The 18675-nt window shown below is 42.5% G+C and overlaps 1 protein-coding gene across 4 annotated transcripts in view; it reads left to right on the top strand.

Moving 5' to 3' along the window:
- The first annotated feature begins 11243 nt into the window (after positions 1-11243).
- Positions 11244-18675, top strand: part of RAD18 (RAD18 E3 ubiquitin protein ligase) — a 103508-nt gene continuing 96076 nt past the window's right edge. For 3 of the 4 annotated variants that reach the window (XR_007459916.1, XR_007459915.1, XR_007459914.1), the window contains exons 1-2: positions 11245-11359; positions 16543-16624. Coding sequence is in view for 1 of the 4 variants with exons in the window: in XM_049640932.1 (XP_049496889.1) it covers positions 11309-11359; positions 16543-16624 (133 nt within the window). In the remaining 3 variants the exon portion in view is untranslated. Of the gene's footprint in view, positions 11360-16542; positions 16625-18675 lie in introns of all 4 variants that reach the window. The other variant, XM_049640932.1, reaches the window with a different exon arrangement.

The following is an 18675-nucleotide window of genomic DNA, read 5'->3' as shown; positions in this document are numbered from 1 at the left end:
CCCCCCCCCCGCCAGTCACCATTTGTTTTCCCCATTGCACTTCTCCTCATTGGAATTTATTTTGTTTATTTGTTTACTTACGTATTATCTCTCTCCCCAAACTACAATGTTTGAAATGTTAGATAATCTGGGGTTCTCTTTGTCCTCACCCTCTCCAGATGGTGGTGTGGTGCCTAGCACATAGTAAGTGCTCAATGAATATTTCTGCACTAAATGACTATTCATACACAACTGGGGGCAGATGCCATTTCAGAGTGAGAAGGCTTTGGTAATGAAACAAAATCACATCTTTGGCTGTCATTCACTCATTTAACAAAGTGTTCCTGAGCACCTACCATGTGCCAAGCATTGAGCTGGGTACTGGGGATAGCACTGTAAATGAAGTAGACCAAGATCCCTAAGGAGTTTATTGTCAAATGCTGGAGATCAAACAATGACAACAACAAAACAGGAAACACCAAGGCTATGGGGAGGGGGATATTGGGTGCTGCTTTAGACTGGGAGGTTGGGACAGCCCCTTAGAGGAGAAGAAGCTCAGACTGGGAACAGAAGCCTGAGAAGGAGCCCACCATGTGCAGGGCTGAGGGTGGGGTTGGAGAGGGGACCAGGTGGACGAACATCATGGACAAATGCCTTGAGGTGAGAAAGAGCTTAGCACGTGAGAATGGAGGCCAGTGCGGAGGGGACTGTGGCAGTGAGAGATGAGAAAACAGGTTGGTGGGGAGGAGGGCATATGCAGAGTCCTGGTGAGGATTTTGCTCTAAGAGCTGTAAGAAGTCTTTGGAAGGTTTTAATAGGGGCATTACTTGATCCTATATGTTGCTGTTAAAAAATTTCCTGTGGCTTCTAGGTCATGGCTACTTTTTAACAATGGAGGGTCAGGTGATGATTGGGGATTCAAGTACTGCATGGGTCCAGGTCATAACAATTAATAATTAAATATTAATTAAATAATAATTAAATAACAATACTTATAATAAAATAATAATTATTATTTATGGGTCTTAAGCACCCCCACGTAATTTTGTTTCTGGACTTCCAGCTTAGCTCCCTTTCTCCATCCTCATACCACCCATCAAACCTCCCAAGGGTTTTATTTGAAGTCTTCCCAATATGGAAACCAATGGCCCATGCATGGAACAGACTGCAGACCTTCTTTAAAGACAACTTACAGAGTCCTGTCACGTACGGAACAAGAGTTTCCTTCTTCATATGCCCGTTCTCCTTTATTTTGTGTTATTTTTTCATATGCCTATTCTTTTACCTGAACCTACACCAGTGCCCCTAGGTCTTTGATGCTCTGATAAATAGCTTGGCTGTTTCTGCTTCGTGTCATGCTGTTGAGAAATGCATCAAGTTAGGACTCAAAAACCCAACTCAGCTAGCTTCAATGAAAATGAATGATTTTTTGCCCCACCTTATTGAAAAGAACATTAAGATTCAGGAAGGACTGGGTGCAGGTGTTCCAACAATGTCAACAAGCTTCTGTCTCTCTACCTCTCAGCTCTGCTTTCCTTCACTTTGTCTACATTCTCAGGCTGACTCTTTCCAAATGATAACAAGGATGGCCCAAAACAAGTCCATGTGTGCCTCTTAGCATTCAGCTACACCAGAAGAAAAAGAGTGTATCCTATTTCCCAGTAGAGGAGTGAGAGTCCCAGAATTTTCTCTGATTGGTCTGGCTTGAGTCACAAGCTTAGAATGAACCAATCAGTGAATGGAGGGTGGGGCTTACTGTCATTAGCCAGGTCTAGTCACTTGCCCAATTTTGAGCTAGTGGTTGGTCTCATCAGCCTTGCCTGACCACCCAGCTGAGAGTAGGGTAAGAGTAGTTCTCCAAAAGGAAGAAATGGATTCTATTATCAGAAAAAATGATGCTGGGCAAGCAAACCCCAGGAGCCAATCAAGAGCCCCATGGTCCAGGGGGTGCTCTTGAGAAATGCATTCAGAGCATGATCTTGGCCCTTCTTGCCAAGATACACAGACTCCTGTCAATGGCAGGATGACACTTTCTCTCTCTAGCAAAATGCCTCATCTTTCTGCAGCACCCATCGCCAAAGAAGAGTATGCTGGATATAAGTGAGACTCATGGATATGAATGAGGACGCCAAGACCAGGATGCCTGGGTTTAAATCCTAGCCTCCCTTCCTTACCAGCTGAGAAACTGCACAAAAGTTCTTTACTAGCTCTGTCCCTCAGTTTCCTCACCCCTAAAGTAGAGATGGTAACAGTACTTGCCTTGTAGACTTGTTGAGAGAAGTAAGTTAGTACATGTAAAATGCTTGAGATAGTGCTGAGCACAGAGAAAACCCTCAGTAGAAGTAGCTGCTATAATCCAATAATCATGATCTTGCTTTTTGGAGAGTCTGAATTCCAGTGCCCTAGTCTCAAGGCCACATTCATCTTTTTTCCTAGCAGACTTTGGGGCCTTTGTGTAAATCAGACAAGTTGAACACCTGCTTCCATCCCCCTGGGCTCCACAGGGGAACATGGAAATATCTAATGTTCACATTGAGCACTTACTGTGTGCCAGACACCATTCTAAGCAATTTATAAAGACTATCTGATTCTTTTCCAACAGAAAAGCCGTAAGGTATGAACTATTATTAGCCCCATGAAGTTCAGAAGGGTGGAGTAACTTTCACAGCATCATAGAGCTAGTAAGTGTGCAAACCCGAATGCATGTAGATGAGGTGAATTCATACAACACAAGTGGCACCCCCCGCCCCGGCCCCCATATTAATTTCTTTGTTTCTGACATGACCAGCCAAGGTTTCCGTTCCAGTGATATCAAACACAGAGACACCCGTGTTAGCAGGGACCCCCCCAAGACAGAAGCTCCTGGTGACGGCCCTGTCCTGGTCTCCAGATACACAGACACTATTTACACAAGTGCCTGAAGGAGGGAAGGGGTGGGGATGAATTTGACCCTTTATCCCCTGTAGGCCCAGCTCGAGGTCCTTTGGTAAGTTGGCGCTCACCAAAGGTCGATTAGATGCCAGGATGAGTTGAAGTAAATGAATAAAGAATGAATGTGGTGATTATTCAGAATTTCTAACCCAAAGTTTGGGTCCAGCTTGGTACTCCACTGTCCCCATGTGGCCATTTGTAAAATGGCAGGGTCAGCAGTCTCCAATTTTTAGTGTGAAAAATGTTAAACATGCAAAAGAATACAGGGAATAGTATAATTAATCCATTATGTGTATCCTTTGTTTAACAATTATTTGAAACTTTCTGAATATGCTTTATCTTTTTAAAATTTCAAATGAATCACTGACATTGTGACACTTTACCATGAAAGACATCAGCATGTATCTCTAAAAATAACATTTTGTACATAATGACAATCCCATTGTCAACCTGGTCAAATTAATAAGAACTTCTCAGTATAATGCAATACATAATTCACATTCAAAATTCATTGATTGTTCCCAAAAAATTTCTTTGAAAGTTTAGTCTGTTCAAATCAGGGTCCAAACAGGGGTATAATGGGTTCTATTACATCTTTGTTATTTTAGAACAGTGACTTCTGCTCATGACCTGTTGAAGAACTCTGATTAATTTTCTTGTGGAATGCTCCATGGTCTGGATGTGTCCGGTTGCTTTCTGCAACTTTCTGCCAGTTGCCTGCTTGCTGTCCCCCCATGTTTGTGTGATAAACTAGAAGTTGTACCAAGATGTTTTGTGAGAATCGGTTTCACCCTTTTTTGCAAGAATGCTCTCCAGATGATGTGTGCTTCATATGGTATCACATCTGGAAGTGCTTGCTACTTGGTACCCCCTTTTGGAGATCAAGTGGATTCTCCCTCATCCCTCCATTGAAAAGCTGCATTTTCCCTATGAACAGCGAGTAAATTGTGGTCTGATCATTTGGAACCAGATAAACAATCCAGTTCTACTAGTTTTTGACAACTTCCTTATTTGGGAGCACAGTAAGATGCTCTAGGTTCCTCTGGCACCTCTTCTGCCCCAGATCTCAAATCAGCCATGTATCCAAGCAGCCCAGATTCCTTTCCATGGGAATAGACCACAGTCCATGCACTAGTAAGCAGTGGACCTGAGATTGGAACCGAGCAGTGTGATTTCAGAGCTAGTGCTTTTAACCTCTATGCCCTCTGGTTAATAACGTGTATTGGTGACAATGACAGTAATAATTATGACTGTTACTCCTATGCCGTGGCCAGCCACTCACTGTCAAGTGCCCTGTAGGTGCTTCCCAACATTTAAAAAATTTTTTTAATTTTTATTTATTTTTATAAGAGAGAGAGAGAGAGAGACAGAGTGCAAGCAGGGGAGGGGCAGAGAGAGAGGGAGACACAGAATCCGAAGCAGGCTCCAGGCTCTGAGGTGTCAGCACAGAGCCCGATGTGGGGCCCGAACCCACAAACCATGAGATCATGACCTGAGCCAAAGTCGGACACTCAACCAACTGAGCCACCCAAGCGCCCCTTCCCAACATTTAAAAAATGTAATGGCTATAGCACCCTCAGTGGTAGGCATTATTGTTCTTACCTTGCAGAAAAGAAAACTGAGGCTCTGAAAGATAAGTGGCTTATGTAAGATCGCACGGTAAATGGAAGAGCATGGATGCAAACTGGGGTCTGTGTGACTCTCAGTCCTGTCCTTAGACACTAAAGACCAAATTGGTTGGTGAGAATTCTGTCTTTGGTGATTTCCACCCTGTCTCCTTCCAATCTTTCCTTGCTTTTCTCCCTTTGCCCCAAGTACTTCCTGTATCCAAGGGGCCTGGAGCCCTGATGCTTGTTTGGTACCTTTCCAGGTGATCCACCCCATGAGCGCTTGTGGGGCCCCTTCTTGTGTTCATAGCTGTGCTAGGGCGTGGATGGTCCTGTTGGGAGACAGTAATTTCCATGGAGTGTCTTTGAGGTACAACCTGCTTTAGCACCCCCAGAGGAACATTCAACTTTCCCAGGCTCTGGGAATCTAAAGAGCCTTTAAGAACCAAAGAATTGGAGCTTGAACAGGGAATGTGTATCCAGATATCATGACAGATGGTGGAGGCACAGGATTCAGTTACACATCCTTCAGTCTTTTCCTGGTGGATGGCTGCATCCTTGTAAGGAGGAGTGACTGGAAGCCTACAGAAAGAAGAATTGCATATGAGTTGCTCTTCACAAGGACTGTCATGCCCCTGGGACCTATAAAGTCTGGCACCAGATCAGAAGCAGAGTGGAGATAAGTTTTTGGATCAGAGAGCAGGAGAAGACTACTATGGGGAAGAGGAGGGACTGATAAGCCTAGGGCTCCCACAATTCTGTGGCAGGGGGCTCCCACACCAGGTTTTAGGCATGCAGAAGATTCCTGGGAAGGGGCTTTCTGGGAAGGGGCAGTGTGGTTTTTGCTCACTGTAGCAGTTAGCCATTGTTGCTGTGTAACAAACCACTCCCAAACTTAGTGGCTTAAGAGAATCAACATTTATTACTTACCATGACCCTGTGAGTGTGTATGTTGAGCAGTTTTTCTGGTCAGAGCTGGCTGAGCTGATCTGTAGGAAGGCAGGTGGCTTGGCTGGGGCTGGATGGTCTAAGATGGCCTCACTCCCATGTCTTGTAGGTGGCTCTGTGTCAGGTGGGGTGACACAGATAACTTGGCCACATATCTCATCATCCAGGGAGTTGTTAGGGCTTGTTCACATGGTGGTGAGGTTTCCAAGGGCAGCAAGACAGAGGACGAAGCCCAGCAGACAGGCACTTTTCAAGCCTCTGCTTGCATTACGCTTGTCAATGTTGCAGTGGCCAAAGCAAGTCACATGACCAAGCCCAGAATCAAGGAGTGGAAAAACAGGTTCACGTCTTGATGGAAGGAGTCATATCCTAAAGAGTGTGGCTATAGGAAGGGGAAGAATTTACAACCATTTTTGCAATCTGCATGTTTACAGGGAGCCATTCTTTCTGTCACTACCGACAGCACCCTAATGTTCATTTCGAGCATCCACCCCTACCCCATAAACTCAGACCTAGACAATCTGAGGCACAGTGATTGGTCTAAGGATGGGCATGTGACCCCGTTCTGCCCAATGAGATTCAATCTGGTACTTTGGCAGGAGACTATTGGGAATGAGGTGTTTGTTTCTGCTCATGCAGTTTTGCCAGTGGAACATAGTCTCTGAGCTTCTGGAGGCCACGTTTGCCACCACATTGGAGAAGCCTTCCCGGGACATTCAGACAACACTGAAGAAAGCAGATGTAAGGCATTAAGAGAGACTGAGGGGAAGGAAAAGAGACCAACCTGCTAAAACTTGGATCAGGCCACACCTGAATACCTACTCCTGGACTTTCTGTTTACATAAACACTCCCTTTTTTGATTAGGACATTTTGAGTTGGCTTTCTAACTCAACATTTGTAACCAAAAGAATCTCAAGTAATACAGCTCCCTCCCTTAAAGTTCTTCCTCTCTGATCTCAAAGCTCTTCCCATCTTCAGATCTTGATTTGGGCAGATATTCTTCATCTAGTTTATTGCTTGTGAGCTCTGCCTGGACCTCTAGGGCCTATAGTAAGTTCTCAGTAAACATTCATTGAAAGCATCCATAAGAAAGGTTGGCACCCCTCCTAAGAAGAGGCTATGATTATGGTCAGGCAATCAGTGTCAGGGAGAAGCTTCCAGAGGCAGTGGTATAACAGGCAAGTGGAGCGGATGATGGACACAGTCTGTCAATGTAAAGTAGGCCCTGCTGGCCCCGTGGCTGGGGTTCCAAGGTGGGAGGAGTTAGAAACTGGTGAGAACAAGGCAGGGTGGGGTCCACGGTAATCATGGAGCCCACAGCACTTTCACCTCCTCCTGGCCGCTGCCAACCTGGTCAGCTCCTTGTCACTGTCCTCTTTTATTCTTTTGCCACTAAAATCCTTTATTACCCAGAGTGACCTTTTGAAAATGTAGGTCAAATCATGTTACCTCCTTGCTTAAAACCATTCAAGGGCTTCCCTCTGTGCTGACAGCAGCATGGTAACAATGCCAGCTATACTTACACAGGGCTGATTAGTTGCCAGGCACCTTTCTAGGCACCTTAGTTACAATAATTCTTGTAATTCTCATAACATCACTGTAAGGCAAATGCTACTATTAACATCCCCATTTTACAGAGGAGAAAACTGAGGAGCAGAGAGGTTCAATAACTAGCCTGAGTCCACATGGATTAAAATCCAAACTTTTTATCAAGGCCTGGAGCCCTTCCACCCTCAGGTCTTTGCATGGCTGCCCCTATCTCATTATTGGGTCCTGGCACCAATGTCATGTTCTCAGAGAGGAGTTCCCACATTATCCATTTTATAGTGCTCCCTACTCTCTATTGCATCATCCTTTTTCACTTACATATTACTTACCATTTTATTAAGTTATCTTCGTTTTCTTACATACACCCTTGTTTCTGTCTGGGTCCCCTCTTCCCTCTCAGGGTATCAGCTCCTTAAGAACAGGGACCGTGACTCTCTTGTTCACCTTCATGTTCCAGCACTTGGCACAGGTGGATAGCGGCTCAGTAGGGGAGGGGAAGACGGGAGGACAGGAGGAAAGAAGTCCTGAGCTCCTTCAATGACCTCCCTCCCATGACCAGAGCAGGCATGGGCCCTCAGAGGGAGAGAATGGAGCACAGAGAAGAGTGTGATGAAAAGACACTGCAAAGGAAATCGGGGCCCTGGGAGGCCTTAGGGTGTGGCCAGGCCATCCCCACACTTCCTGGGAGGATGTTTCCCTGATTAAGGTTGTCAGATTTCACAAATAAAACTACAAGATGCTCAGTTAAATTTGAATTTCAGATTAAAAGTGCCTAAAAATTAAATTAAATTAATTAAAAAAATTTTTTTAGGTATAAATATGCCGTGTATAATATTTGGGATATATTTATATTAAAAATTGTTTGCTGTTGGGGTGCCTGGGTGGCTCAGTCCATTGAGTGTTGGACTTCAGCTCAGGTCATGATCTCGCAGTCCATGAGTTTGAGCCCCACATCAGGCTCTGTGCTGACAGCTCAGAGCCTGGAACCTGTTCCGATTCTGTGTCTCCCTCTCTCTCTCCCCTGCCCCACTAGTGCTCTGTCTCTCTCTCTCTCTCTCTCAAAAATAAATAAGTGTTAAAAATTTTTTTTAATTAAAAAAAAGTTTGCTGTTTATCTGCAATTGAAATTTACAAGGCATCCTGTATTTTCTCTGGTGGCCCTATCCCAGACCTTCACTTTGTGCTAAGTGCAAAGCGTGATTCTGCTGAGCATTAGTCTGCTTTTAAAATATGGAACATTTTGTTTTCACTCCTGAATGAGGAAGTACAATCTCTTTATCGATCTAAGAAAAGGAGAATGTCTGTGGAAACAGTAGCTTAGAGTGGATTGGCTCCCAAGTGCCAGATAAATATCATGGGGAGGACAAAGCAAATGCCTTTGTCCTGAACTCAAAGGTGCTTTCAGAACCCGTTTGTGCTCTTGCCTGGCCTTTCCTTTCCAGGCCCAAAGGTGGGCTTGAGTGGGTGCTGTCAAAGAGGGCAAGAAGAGTATCAAGTATCGAGTATCAAGTATCCAGGATCGAGAATCGTTCAGCCTGTGAGGAAAAGATTCACAGGAATGTGGGCTGATCCCAGTGATTACTTATACATTCAGTCTCCGTGAGCAGCTGGTGGCAGGAACTCAGAGATGAATGGCACTGGGTGCTACCCTGGAGACTCTCCAGAGATGGAGAGCTGGATCTGGAGCCCAGGACCAACGAGAGATGCCTGTCCCCAATCTGTCTTCATGACTGAATGGGAAGACTGCATTTCTTTCCCTCTCTCTCTCTTTCTCTCTCTCCTTCTTCATTCTTTTTCTCTTTTCTCTCTCTTCTTTTTCTCTCGCCTTTCTAGCCTTTTGTCACCTTCAACCTACAAGTACCATAAAGGAAAAATTACTAGTGCACTCAGACCTGGGGCCTGGTCTCTCCAAGCCCCTGCTCCCCCTCCCCGCTACCGCCTCAGGAACTAGGCAATACCTACAATTACCCTTGGAGTTCATTTGCATGCCCTTCTCTAATTGGTTGATACAAACCCATTGTATTCCCTAACCCTCCACTCCTCTCTGCCACTCTCCACCCTCCCGTTGGAGCCCCATAAGGTACAGCATCCTGGGAGCCTCAAACTTCTAAACAGAGGCTTTGTCTGCTCAATTACTCTTCCATAAAGTGGATGATCCTTTAAGGTTTGGGGTTAAGAGACCTAGATTCAAGGCTGGACTTTGCCACTGACAAGCTATGTGATCTTGAATGAGTCTCTTTGCTTCTCTGAGACTCATTTGCCGAATCTATAAAATGAGAATAATTCTCATGATGAGGTGTTTTTATGAGAATACTCTGTAGTGGTGAATGTGGACTCAAGCCAGACTGCCTGAGTTCAAATCCTTCCTCTTCCACTTACCAGTAGAATGCCCTAAGTGAGTTACCTTTTTACTTCCTTTTCCTCATTTGGTTGGAGTGAGTCTGAAATAAGTCAAATTGTATAAAAACACCTGAACAGTGCTTTGCACACAGGTGTCTAATGAATGTCAACCTTTATTGTAATGGGTATTAAAGTCTTTTGTCCAAATGCTGTTAATGTTATTATTGTCCAATGAATAATTGGGCATAGGCTGGGAAAAATCAATTGAATACAGCTCTGGCTTGGGAGCCAGAATTTCTAACGAAGCAAGCCTAAAGAAGTGAAGACTTAACTTCTCCAAGCCTCAGTGCCTTTGTCTGTATGATGGCAATAACAACTTTACCGCTACCTACTTCACAGTGTGGCTCAAGTGCCTGGACAACAGTAAGCACTTAAAAAAAGTATTTATTGGGGCACCTGGGTGGCTTAGTCGGTTAAGCATCTGACTTTGGCTCAGGTCATGATGTCATGGTTCATGAGTTTGAGCCCCTCATCAAGCTCTCTACTCTCAGTGCAGAGCCTGCTTCAGATCCTCTGTCCCCCCTCTCTCTGCCCCTCCTCCACTTGTTCTCTCTCTCTCTCTCTCTCTCATTCTCTTTCAAAAATTAATAAACTTAAGAAAAAGTATTTGTTGAATGAGTGAATGAATGCATGGACCTTGTTGGGTAGCAGTGACAAGCAGCAGGGGTCTGACCGGAGCAATGTTAACTGCTGACTTGGGGCCATGAGACCTGATGCAATGAAGGTCCACATAAAGCAGTGGGGGAGTGCTGAGTTAAACTGACAGACTGGGTGGTATGATGGTCATCTTCACATTTGGATAATGGGCATTCTTATACTTGCTTGATGAGAGTATAAATGCATTAGTATAAATCAGCCATTTTGGCAAATCATATAATGCTATCACAGTTTTAAAAGAGCGCACAAATTGACCTAGTAGTTCCATTGGTAGGAAATCATCCCCCAGATGTCTTGCCTCAAGTGTGCCAAGATGTATATAGATAGTATGTTCATTGTAACTCTTTGCAATAGTGAAAACCTGGAAATAACCTAAATGCTCCACAGAATGGGAATAATAAATTGTGGTACACCTATGTTATCGACTTTGTAGCTAGGAATGAAGTAAATATGTTCGTATTAGTATGGAGAGGCCTTAAGATGTGTGGTTAAATAAAGGAACAGAAAAACTCGTTGACAAAGCTATGCATTTAATTTAATAACATTTGTGGGGGAAAAAAAGCCGTATCTATATATCTGCATAGGAAATATAAGAAAGTAAATATCTGAAAGAGTTAGGGTGGTTGTCTCTGCAGAATTTTTATTTTTTTTATTTTTTTTATTTTTAATTTGAGAAAAAGAACTCCCGTTTAAAGTCCAAAGGCCCTATTTGTAGTCTGGGCAATGACACTGTATGATTCACTGTTTTGAGCCGAAGTTTCCTCTTGTGTTAACTAGCAATGGTAATATTCACCTCTCACGGTTATGATGGGGTGACACGAAATACTAGGTATGAAAACAACTGCTCAGAGAGGGGAGCAATCACGGAGGGCGAGGTGAGGGGGAGGAATGAGCCTGGACCTTGAGAGGTTTGGCAAGGTCCGGATTTGACTTGATTCCTGTCTTTCCCTAACATTCCACAGGCATCTATTTATCAAGGGTCTGCTACAAAACCTAACGTGGGCTTTTCAACCATTTACCTGCCCTGAGAGGCAAAGGGGGGGGGGGGGGGGGGGGGGGGGGGGGGGGGTCTTTGGCGGCGCTCCGCCCATGTACTACAACTCCCAGCAGGCTCCGCACACGCCTCAGGCGCGTCGCTGGCTGCTGACGTATCGCCATAGCGCGGGGAATTTCGAGTAGCTGTGGAGCGCGGGGAGGACAGTGGGTGACGGACCCCCCAGCCTATCTAGGAGAAGCCATGGACTCCCAAGTCGAGCCTCGGTGGCCTCCAGGCTTGGCAGTCATGAAGGTGAGTGGTCTGGGGAGGTTGGGGGCACCCGGGTGTCCGGGAGGCCAGCCCCGCCTTGAGGAGGAGAAAGGATGTGATGTGAGCCTCGAGCTGGGCCAGGGTACCCGGTTCGGCTCTGCCCCTGAGCGACCTGGTAGATTTGAGCCTCCTGCTGAGAAGTGACGGTGTCAGGCCTCGGTCCCTTATGGGGAACTTATGTTGGTCGCCTTTTGGAACCGGGTATTTTCAGCAAGAACAATGACCTCGAGAAAAATAGTCCAAACAGTGAAAACGACAGTGACAACTAATCCTTTTTGAGGGCCTACTACTTGTCGAGCATTACGTAAACTCTCGCAGTACGTTAGTTGAGAATGTCCCCTAGTGACACCGGACTTGATTTGGTTTGAACCCTCCATCAGATAACACTTATTTAATCACCTAGCGAAACAGGTCGTCTCCTTCCCATTCTTTCATTTCTTCTAATCACCTGGTGCTGGTTTGCTCTAACCCCTCCCTGACCTGTCCTAACTCCTAACAGTTGTGCATCGCTTTTAAACAAGATCAGGGTTCAGGCTCAGCCTTAGCCTTTTGTTTCATTGTATTATTTCACTTAAGTAACTTTTTTTTTTTGCAAGTCATTCCAGTTCCATTTGCTATAGTGGTGAGCCCTGGGTTCCTGCTGTGCTTCATCAAGAGCAAATACACTTTGCTGTGCTAGCTAAGAATCAGTTGCTTGGTTTTTCTTCTTGCTCTGTAATTATGCATTTCTGTTTGTGTGCAAGACCACTTTCTAGTTGTTATCCCTCACTTTTGTAAATTTGGGGATTATGGTGTCTGTCCCACTGACTCATAAGACTTGACTTTGAGGATTAAGTGAGGGGACTTGGAGGATAGGGTCTTATTCTTCTTACTGTCATCAGTGTCATCTACAGAGCTTGGGGACTCGAGATAGCCCCATGGTGAAAAGCTGACATTGTGAAGGGATCTAGGAAAGCTGTGGTTTTGGAGACGTGGTGGCCTTGACACAAAGTTACAGTGGAAAGGAACATAGATTTCAGTTCAGTGGTCCTCAGTTAGATCTGGTGTCTGGCTCTTATTTAACCGTGTCATCTTGAGTCGGCTACTTAACCTCCCTCAGCGTGAATTTCTTCAAAGTGGAGACAAAAATAAATAGTTCATACGGTTGGTTAAATGAGTTGATGTGTGTGGGTAGGGATCCTGTCTGGCTTATTCACTGTGCTTGGCACCGTGCATGTTCAAAGATTATTTGCTGATTGGTTGAAGGTAGTATCTGGAAGGTACTAAGCATTCAATTAATACGTCTTTATTATCATTAGCACTTAACATGTGTGAAGTGTTCCTTTCATCCCTTTTTATTTGTTGTTGTGAAGATTGAATTGGATAAAGGAAATAAAAGCTTATAAAGCTTTTTGATGTGTAGATTTGAGCATATTTTATATATTACCACAACTTCCACAATGTTCTTTAGAAGCAGGTTCCATGTCTTCTCTGGATTTGATGTCTCACCAGAGCACTGAATACAGGGTTCAGCACTCGAGAGTGTTCAACGATGGGGTTGATTGAGCCCATATTAGAATCATAGTGGAGAGCCAGCCCCCTTCCAGTATTTCTTTTCTACTTTTCAATTGGTCTTTTATTTTGTTTTTATTGTTTGTACCTCTTAATACTCTTCATTTTGCCCTTCCCCCATTCACCTCCCTGGTGGCAACCACCAGTTGTCTGTATTTAAGGGGCTGTTTTTTGTTCATTTGTTTTGTTTTTTTAGATTCTACATATAAGTGAAATCATGTGGTGTTTGTTTTCCTCTGTCTGGCATATTTCACTTACATATTACCCTCTGGATCCATCAATGTTGTCACAAATGGCAAGGTCTCATTCTTTTTTATGGCTTCGTAATGTTACATTGTATATATGTACCATATCTTTTCTATGCATTCATCTATCCATGGACACTTGGGCTGCTTCCATACCTTGGCTTTTGTAAAAAATGCTACAATAAACATAGGGGTGCATATGTCTAGTAGTGGAATTACTGGATCATATAGTATTTCTGTTTTTAATTTTGTGAGGAACCTCCATAGTGTTCTTCACATTGGTTGCACCAATTTACATTTCTACCAACAGTGCAGGAGGGTTCCCTTTTCTCCACATCCTCACTAACACTTGTTATTTCTTGTCTTTTTGGTACTAGCCATTCTGACAGGTGTGAGGTGATATGGTGGTTTTGATTTGCATTTCTCTGATGATGAGTGATGTTGGGCATCTCTTCGTGTCGGTTGGCCATCTGTATGTCTTCTTTGGAAAAATGTCTATTCAAGTCCTCGGACCATTTTTTAATTGGATTATTTGGGGGGTTTTTTGGTGTTGAGTTGTATAAGTTCTTTATATGTATTTTAGGTATTAACCTCCCATTGAGTGTATCATTTGCAGACATCTCCCATGCAATGGGTTGCCTTTTTTGTGTTGTTGATGGTTTCTTTTGCTGTGTGAAAGCCTTTTATTTTGGTGTAGTCCCAGTGCTTGGATGTTTACTTTTGTTTCCCTTGCCCGAAGAGACATATCTATAAATATGTTGCTAAGGTGATGTCCAAGAAATTGCTGCCTAGGTTTTCTTTTAGGAGTTTTTTGGTTTCAGGACTCACATTTAAGCCTTTAATCCATTTTGAATTTATTTTTTACATGGTGTAAGAAAGTGCTCCAGTTTCATTCTTTTGCATGTAGCTCTCCAGTTTTCCCAATACCATTTATTGAAAGGACTGTCTTTTCCCCATTGTATTTTCTTGCCTCCTTTGTTGTAGATTAATTGAGGGTATAGGTGTGGGTTTATTGAGGGCTCTCCCTCCTGTTCAATTGATCTATGTGTTTTAATCCCTTTTTAATGTATTTGCCAATTTGCTACATAGTTTCTGCTTGAACTTTTCCAGGGACAAAGAATTAGCTGCTCCTGGAAACTGTGTTTGAAGTTTTCTTCCTTTGAGGTGAAATCTGCCTCTAAATCCCAATAACCTAGGATTCATGGACAGACTTTTGTATTTGAAATTATTTATAAAATTTCTGTTTGTATGTGTTTTCCTGAGAAGAGAGTTCATAGTTTTTATCCCTATTTTAAAAGGGATCTGTGACCAAAAAAACTTAAGAACTTTTTCTCTAGTTATTAAGTCTTTTCACTCACTTTTTCCTTCCTCCTTCCACTTTGCCCTCTTCTCTTTAAGTTGAAGAAGTCCTGGAGCATTCCACTTGACCGCTCTCTGTTTCCTGCACTGCATGTTACGGTCTTGAAGTGGCGTGACCAGAAGTTTTTACAAGAATGTTATAGTTCATCTGATACAGTATCACCGTCCACAAATCTTGCTGGGCATGTGTCAGAACTACTCCTCCAGAAGAGAGAGGATGGTTAGGTAGAAGAAAGCACAAGAGAGTGGATGCTCAGACTCTGGCTTCTAGTCCTGTCTCTGCTCTTAATTGATTTTCAACACAGTCTTCTAGTGGTTGGTGTCATTGGTAGCTTACCATCGAAAATAATAGAAGATTTTGACATTTTAATGTTTATTTCCCTGGATTTTTAACAATAGGAATTTCTAGTTTTGACAGATTATGAATGGAGTATGTGTATAGAGTAGAAAAAATTAAAATTCAGATTAAATAAAAGAACAAATGAAAGTTACTCATCATCCAACCATCCAGAGATAACCACTGTTTAATGTTTTCTCCTGTTTTCCTTCAGTTTTTCTTGTGTATGATGCGTATATGGATTTAAAATTTGGGAACCCTTTGGAGTCCACTTCTTGGGTTTGATTCAACCACTTATAAGCACTGTAGGCTTCATCTTTAAAACTGGGATATAGATAGTATAGACTTCATAAGATTATTACAGAGATTAAACTGTATAGTCTTATTGTGATGTATTGTAGATTTGTTCTCTGAATTTTGTTTTGTTTTTTTAGTTTCCATTAAACATGAACGTTTTCCCATGGCATTAATTATTCTTTAAAAGTGTGTGTTTTTTTAAATGGCTACACAGTATTTCATCATATAGACTGTTAGTGACATTAGTCGTTTTTGTTTGTATTTTTAAAATTTAAGTAATACACTCATAGTTAAAAAATATGAAATGAAAAGTAAAAGTCTCCCTTCCAACTTGTCCCTTATCTGTCCAGTATTCTGACCCCCGTTGCCATTATTTATTACTTAATGTGTGTCTTTTCAGAATTTCTTCATATGTATCCAAGGTAAAAATAGAATACATATTTATTCTACCCTCTCTTTTTAACAAAAAGTAGCCTGCCTTACTTCCTCTTTGCACTTACCTTGGCAGTCTTTCCATATTGGTACATGAGAACGCTCCTTCTTTGTTTTTCTTTTTTCTTTTTCTCTTATATATCTGCTCAGCATGCTGTTGAATGCAGAATAACATTTTATTTTAAATGATTTAGAAGAGTTTGGGTTGTGAGAATAGATCCTTTCCTGTTTGGATTGCATTCCAGGCTGATGCACATCTGTCTGCCTTCCCAGGTTAACTACTGCCTTACTTCTTTTGCCGTCACTGGCTCTACCTCTTTCCAGGGCTTCCTCATTTGGCTCCACTGTGTAGTAACTAACGTGGTATTATGCAGAAAGCATCGGACTGAGTGCCATTAGGGAGACAGGAAGTTTTGTCCTGGCTTGACTTATGCCCAGTATGTGTGTTTGCTTCCTCATTTGTGAAGTAAGGGCTTTAACTAGATGATTTTGAGTGTTTGGCTTTAAATATTCTCTAATTTTGTCCTTAACCTGTGTGGTGAATGCTTGTTGGTACCTTTTACCCAACAGTGACTGTAGGCCAGGGAATGGGGTCTGAAGAGGAGGAAGCTTGGAGTAAGAGCTGGAAAACACATGGCAAATGAAACAGGAATGGAGTAGCCCTTTTGTGAAGGGTTGCCGATACGGAGCAGGAATCTGTAGTGTCACTTTATCTGTCTTAAAGCCTTTTTGGTAACCTGACATTTGAATGTGTAAGTCATGTGGGAGAGGTTTTTCTCTATTTGTCAAGATCTCTTGCGGTTTATGTGGAGTTAATTTTGGGTTTGTATATTCACAAAGGAGTATTATTAAATTGGTTTTTTTAGAGGATGGAGAAAGTTCTGTGGCAGATGGTCCAGTCTTGGTGGCTCTCTGACAGGTATATATGTATTTTTGCATTTCAGACACTAGATGATTTGCTGCGGTGTGGAATTTGCTTTGAATATTTCAACATTGCAATGATGATTCCTCAGTGCTCACATAACTGTAAGTACGCACTGTCTCTGTGAACTAGTATAAGTGTGATTTTTATATAAGGTAGTGTTTATTTAACAATCATTTATTTCTTACCGTTAGCTCCTCTAGCTTGAGGTTTTCAGAAGGTATTTTCTGCCATCTTCCTCTTGGATATTTTTTTTTTAAAGCAGAAAATTATTATATTTCAATACACAACTTTTGTACAACCAAAAAGTACAACATCACTGTAAAGTGTCGGTGAGAAAACGTAGTATTTCATTTGCAGTGCCTGGCAAATAGTTAACATCCTTAATCACAAATGATCTCTTAGAAACCAGTAACAAAGACATTAATATGCTTAACAAACATCAATATGCTTAACAAAGACATTTCCAAGGGAAATGAACAAAAAAAACACAGAGGAAGGTGAAATAACAAATAACTAGTAAGGGTTAAGGACATATAAAGATGATTGAACTGAACAATAACAGAAGAGAAGCAATGTCTTTGTAACATCACATTGTCAAAGATTAAAACACTGACATCTAATGTTTGTACTGTTTTAGAAAACAGAAGTCTCATAAACGCAGGGGGACAGGATGGATGACAATCTAAACAGTTTTGGGAAATGTCTACTTTTGACTCAAAATACTAATTTTGGATATCCTTATTTCCAGTGAACTGGAACTACTGGGACTATTTCAACAGATTAGTTGGAGAAATTCACAGTAATTTATATATGAGCATGTTGACCACATAAAAATTTATAGCTAATGTGGGGGCCCATAAGACCATTTGCATAATAGTTTTTTTATCAGCGTACCCCAAAAGGATATGCACAAAACTCCATTAACAGATAATGTTGGGAAGTGGTATTAGAAGGGGAGAAAGCATTTAGGAAGTAAAAATGCTATCGTTCACAAATTTCTGTGTCCTTTGAAATCTGGGAAAAGATACCTTTTTATGAATCAATTTTAAATTTACCCTGTGATAAGTGAAAATTATAAATATGTGCACTTCATACTTACGGGAACACTGAGATGAAGCCTTGTAATCATACCATCATGAGCTCGTCTGTGTCATGACATCTCCATCGTTCAAGCTCCCAATATTTATTAAAAAAAAATTTTTTTAATGTTTATTTATTTTTGAGACAGAGAGACAGATTGTCAATGGGGGAGAGGCAGACAGAGAAGGAGACAGAATCTGAAGCAGGCTCCAGGCTCAAACTCATGAACTGTGAGATCGTGACCTGAGCTGAAGTCAGATGCTTAACTGACTGAGCTAGCCAGGCATCCCTCAAGTTCCCAATAGTTAGTCCAATATCAATAATGAGAAGACTCAACGTCTCTGATCACAGTTCTTTCCAATGACACGACACTCTTTAGGTAGCTTTCAAACATGAGTGTTCTCAATCCAGTTTTTCTTTTCTTTTTTTTTTTTTTTTTAAAGGTTTATTTATTATTTATTTTCAGAGGGGGGAGAGGGGGAGAGAGAGAGGGAGAGAGAGAATCCCAAGCAAGTGCCACGCTGTCAGTGCAGAGTCCCATGTGGGCCTCAATCTCACAAACTGTGAGATCATAACCTGAACCAAAATCAAGAGGCAGATGCTTAACTGATGGAGCCACGCAGGCCCCTCTCAGTCCAGTTTTTCTGATCTGCAAGGACTGTCCACTCCAGTACACGAAAGAGGAGTGTCCATGCATCATGAAGACTGTCTTTTGGATTTGAAGATGCTGGCAGAAGCAATAGCATCAGTTTTACATGTAGTCGTCACTCATTGCGCCAAGGCTTATTCCTGGGACCAGAGATGGGAGTGAAGACCGCGTGAAGGAGTAATATTGCCACCAGAGGTCTGGTGGTACCAGTTCTTGCGACTACAAGCAGAGGTGGCAACAGTGTGTTTTCCTGAAGCTCTCATCTCCTGTGGTCTCCAGTTAAGACTTACGAAGTAGGAAAGTCCATCGGACAAGGAATATTCCTGATGTCACCTGGCCTCAGGTTATCTGTAAATCTCTTCCTTTCATCGTGTTCATCTCAAATCCCACCTTCTCCCACGTTTTCTTGGATCCCCTCTTGGA

The sequence above is a fragment of the Panthera uncia genome, chromosome A2 (assembly GCF_023721935.1).
Source record: "Panthera uncia isolate 11264 chromosome A2, Puncia_PCG_1.0, whole genome shotgun sequence".
Lineage (NCBI taxonomy): Eukaryota > Metazoa > Chordata > Mammalia > Carnivora > Felidae > Panthera > Panthera uncia.
Note: the sequence above shows the minus strand (reverse complement) of the source record. Positions and strands in the feature narration are given on the sequence as shown.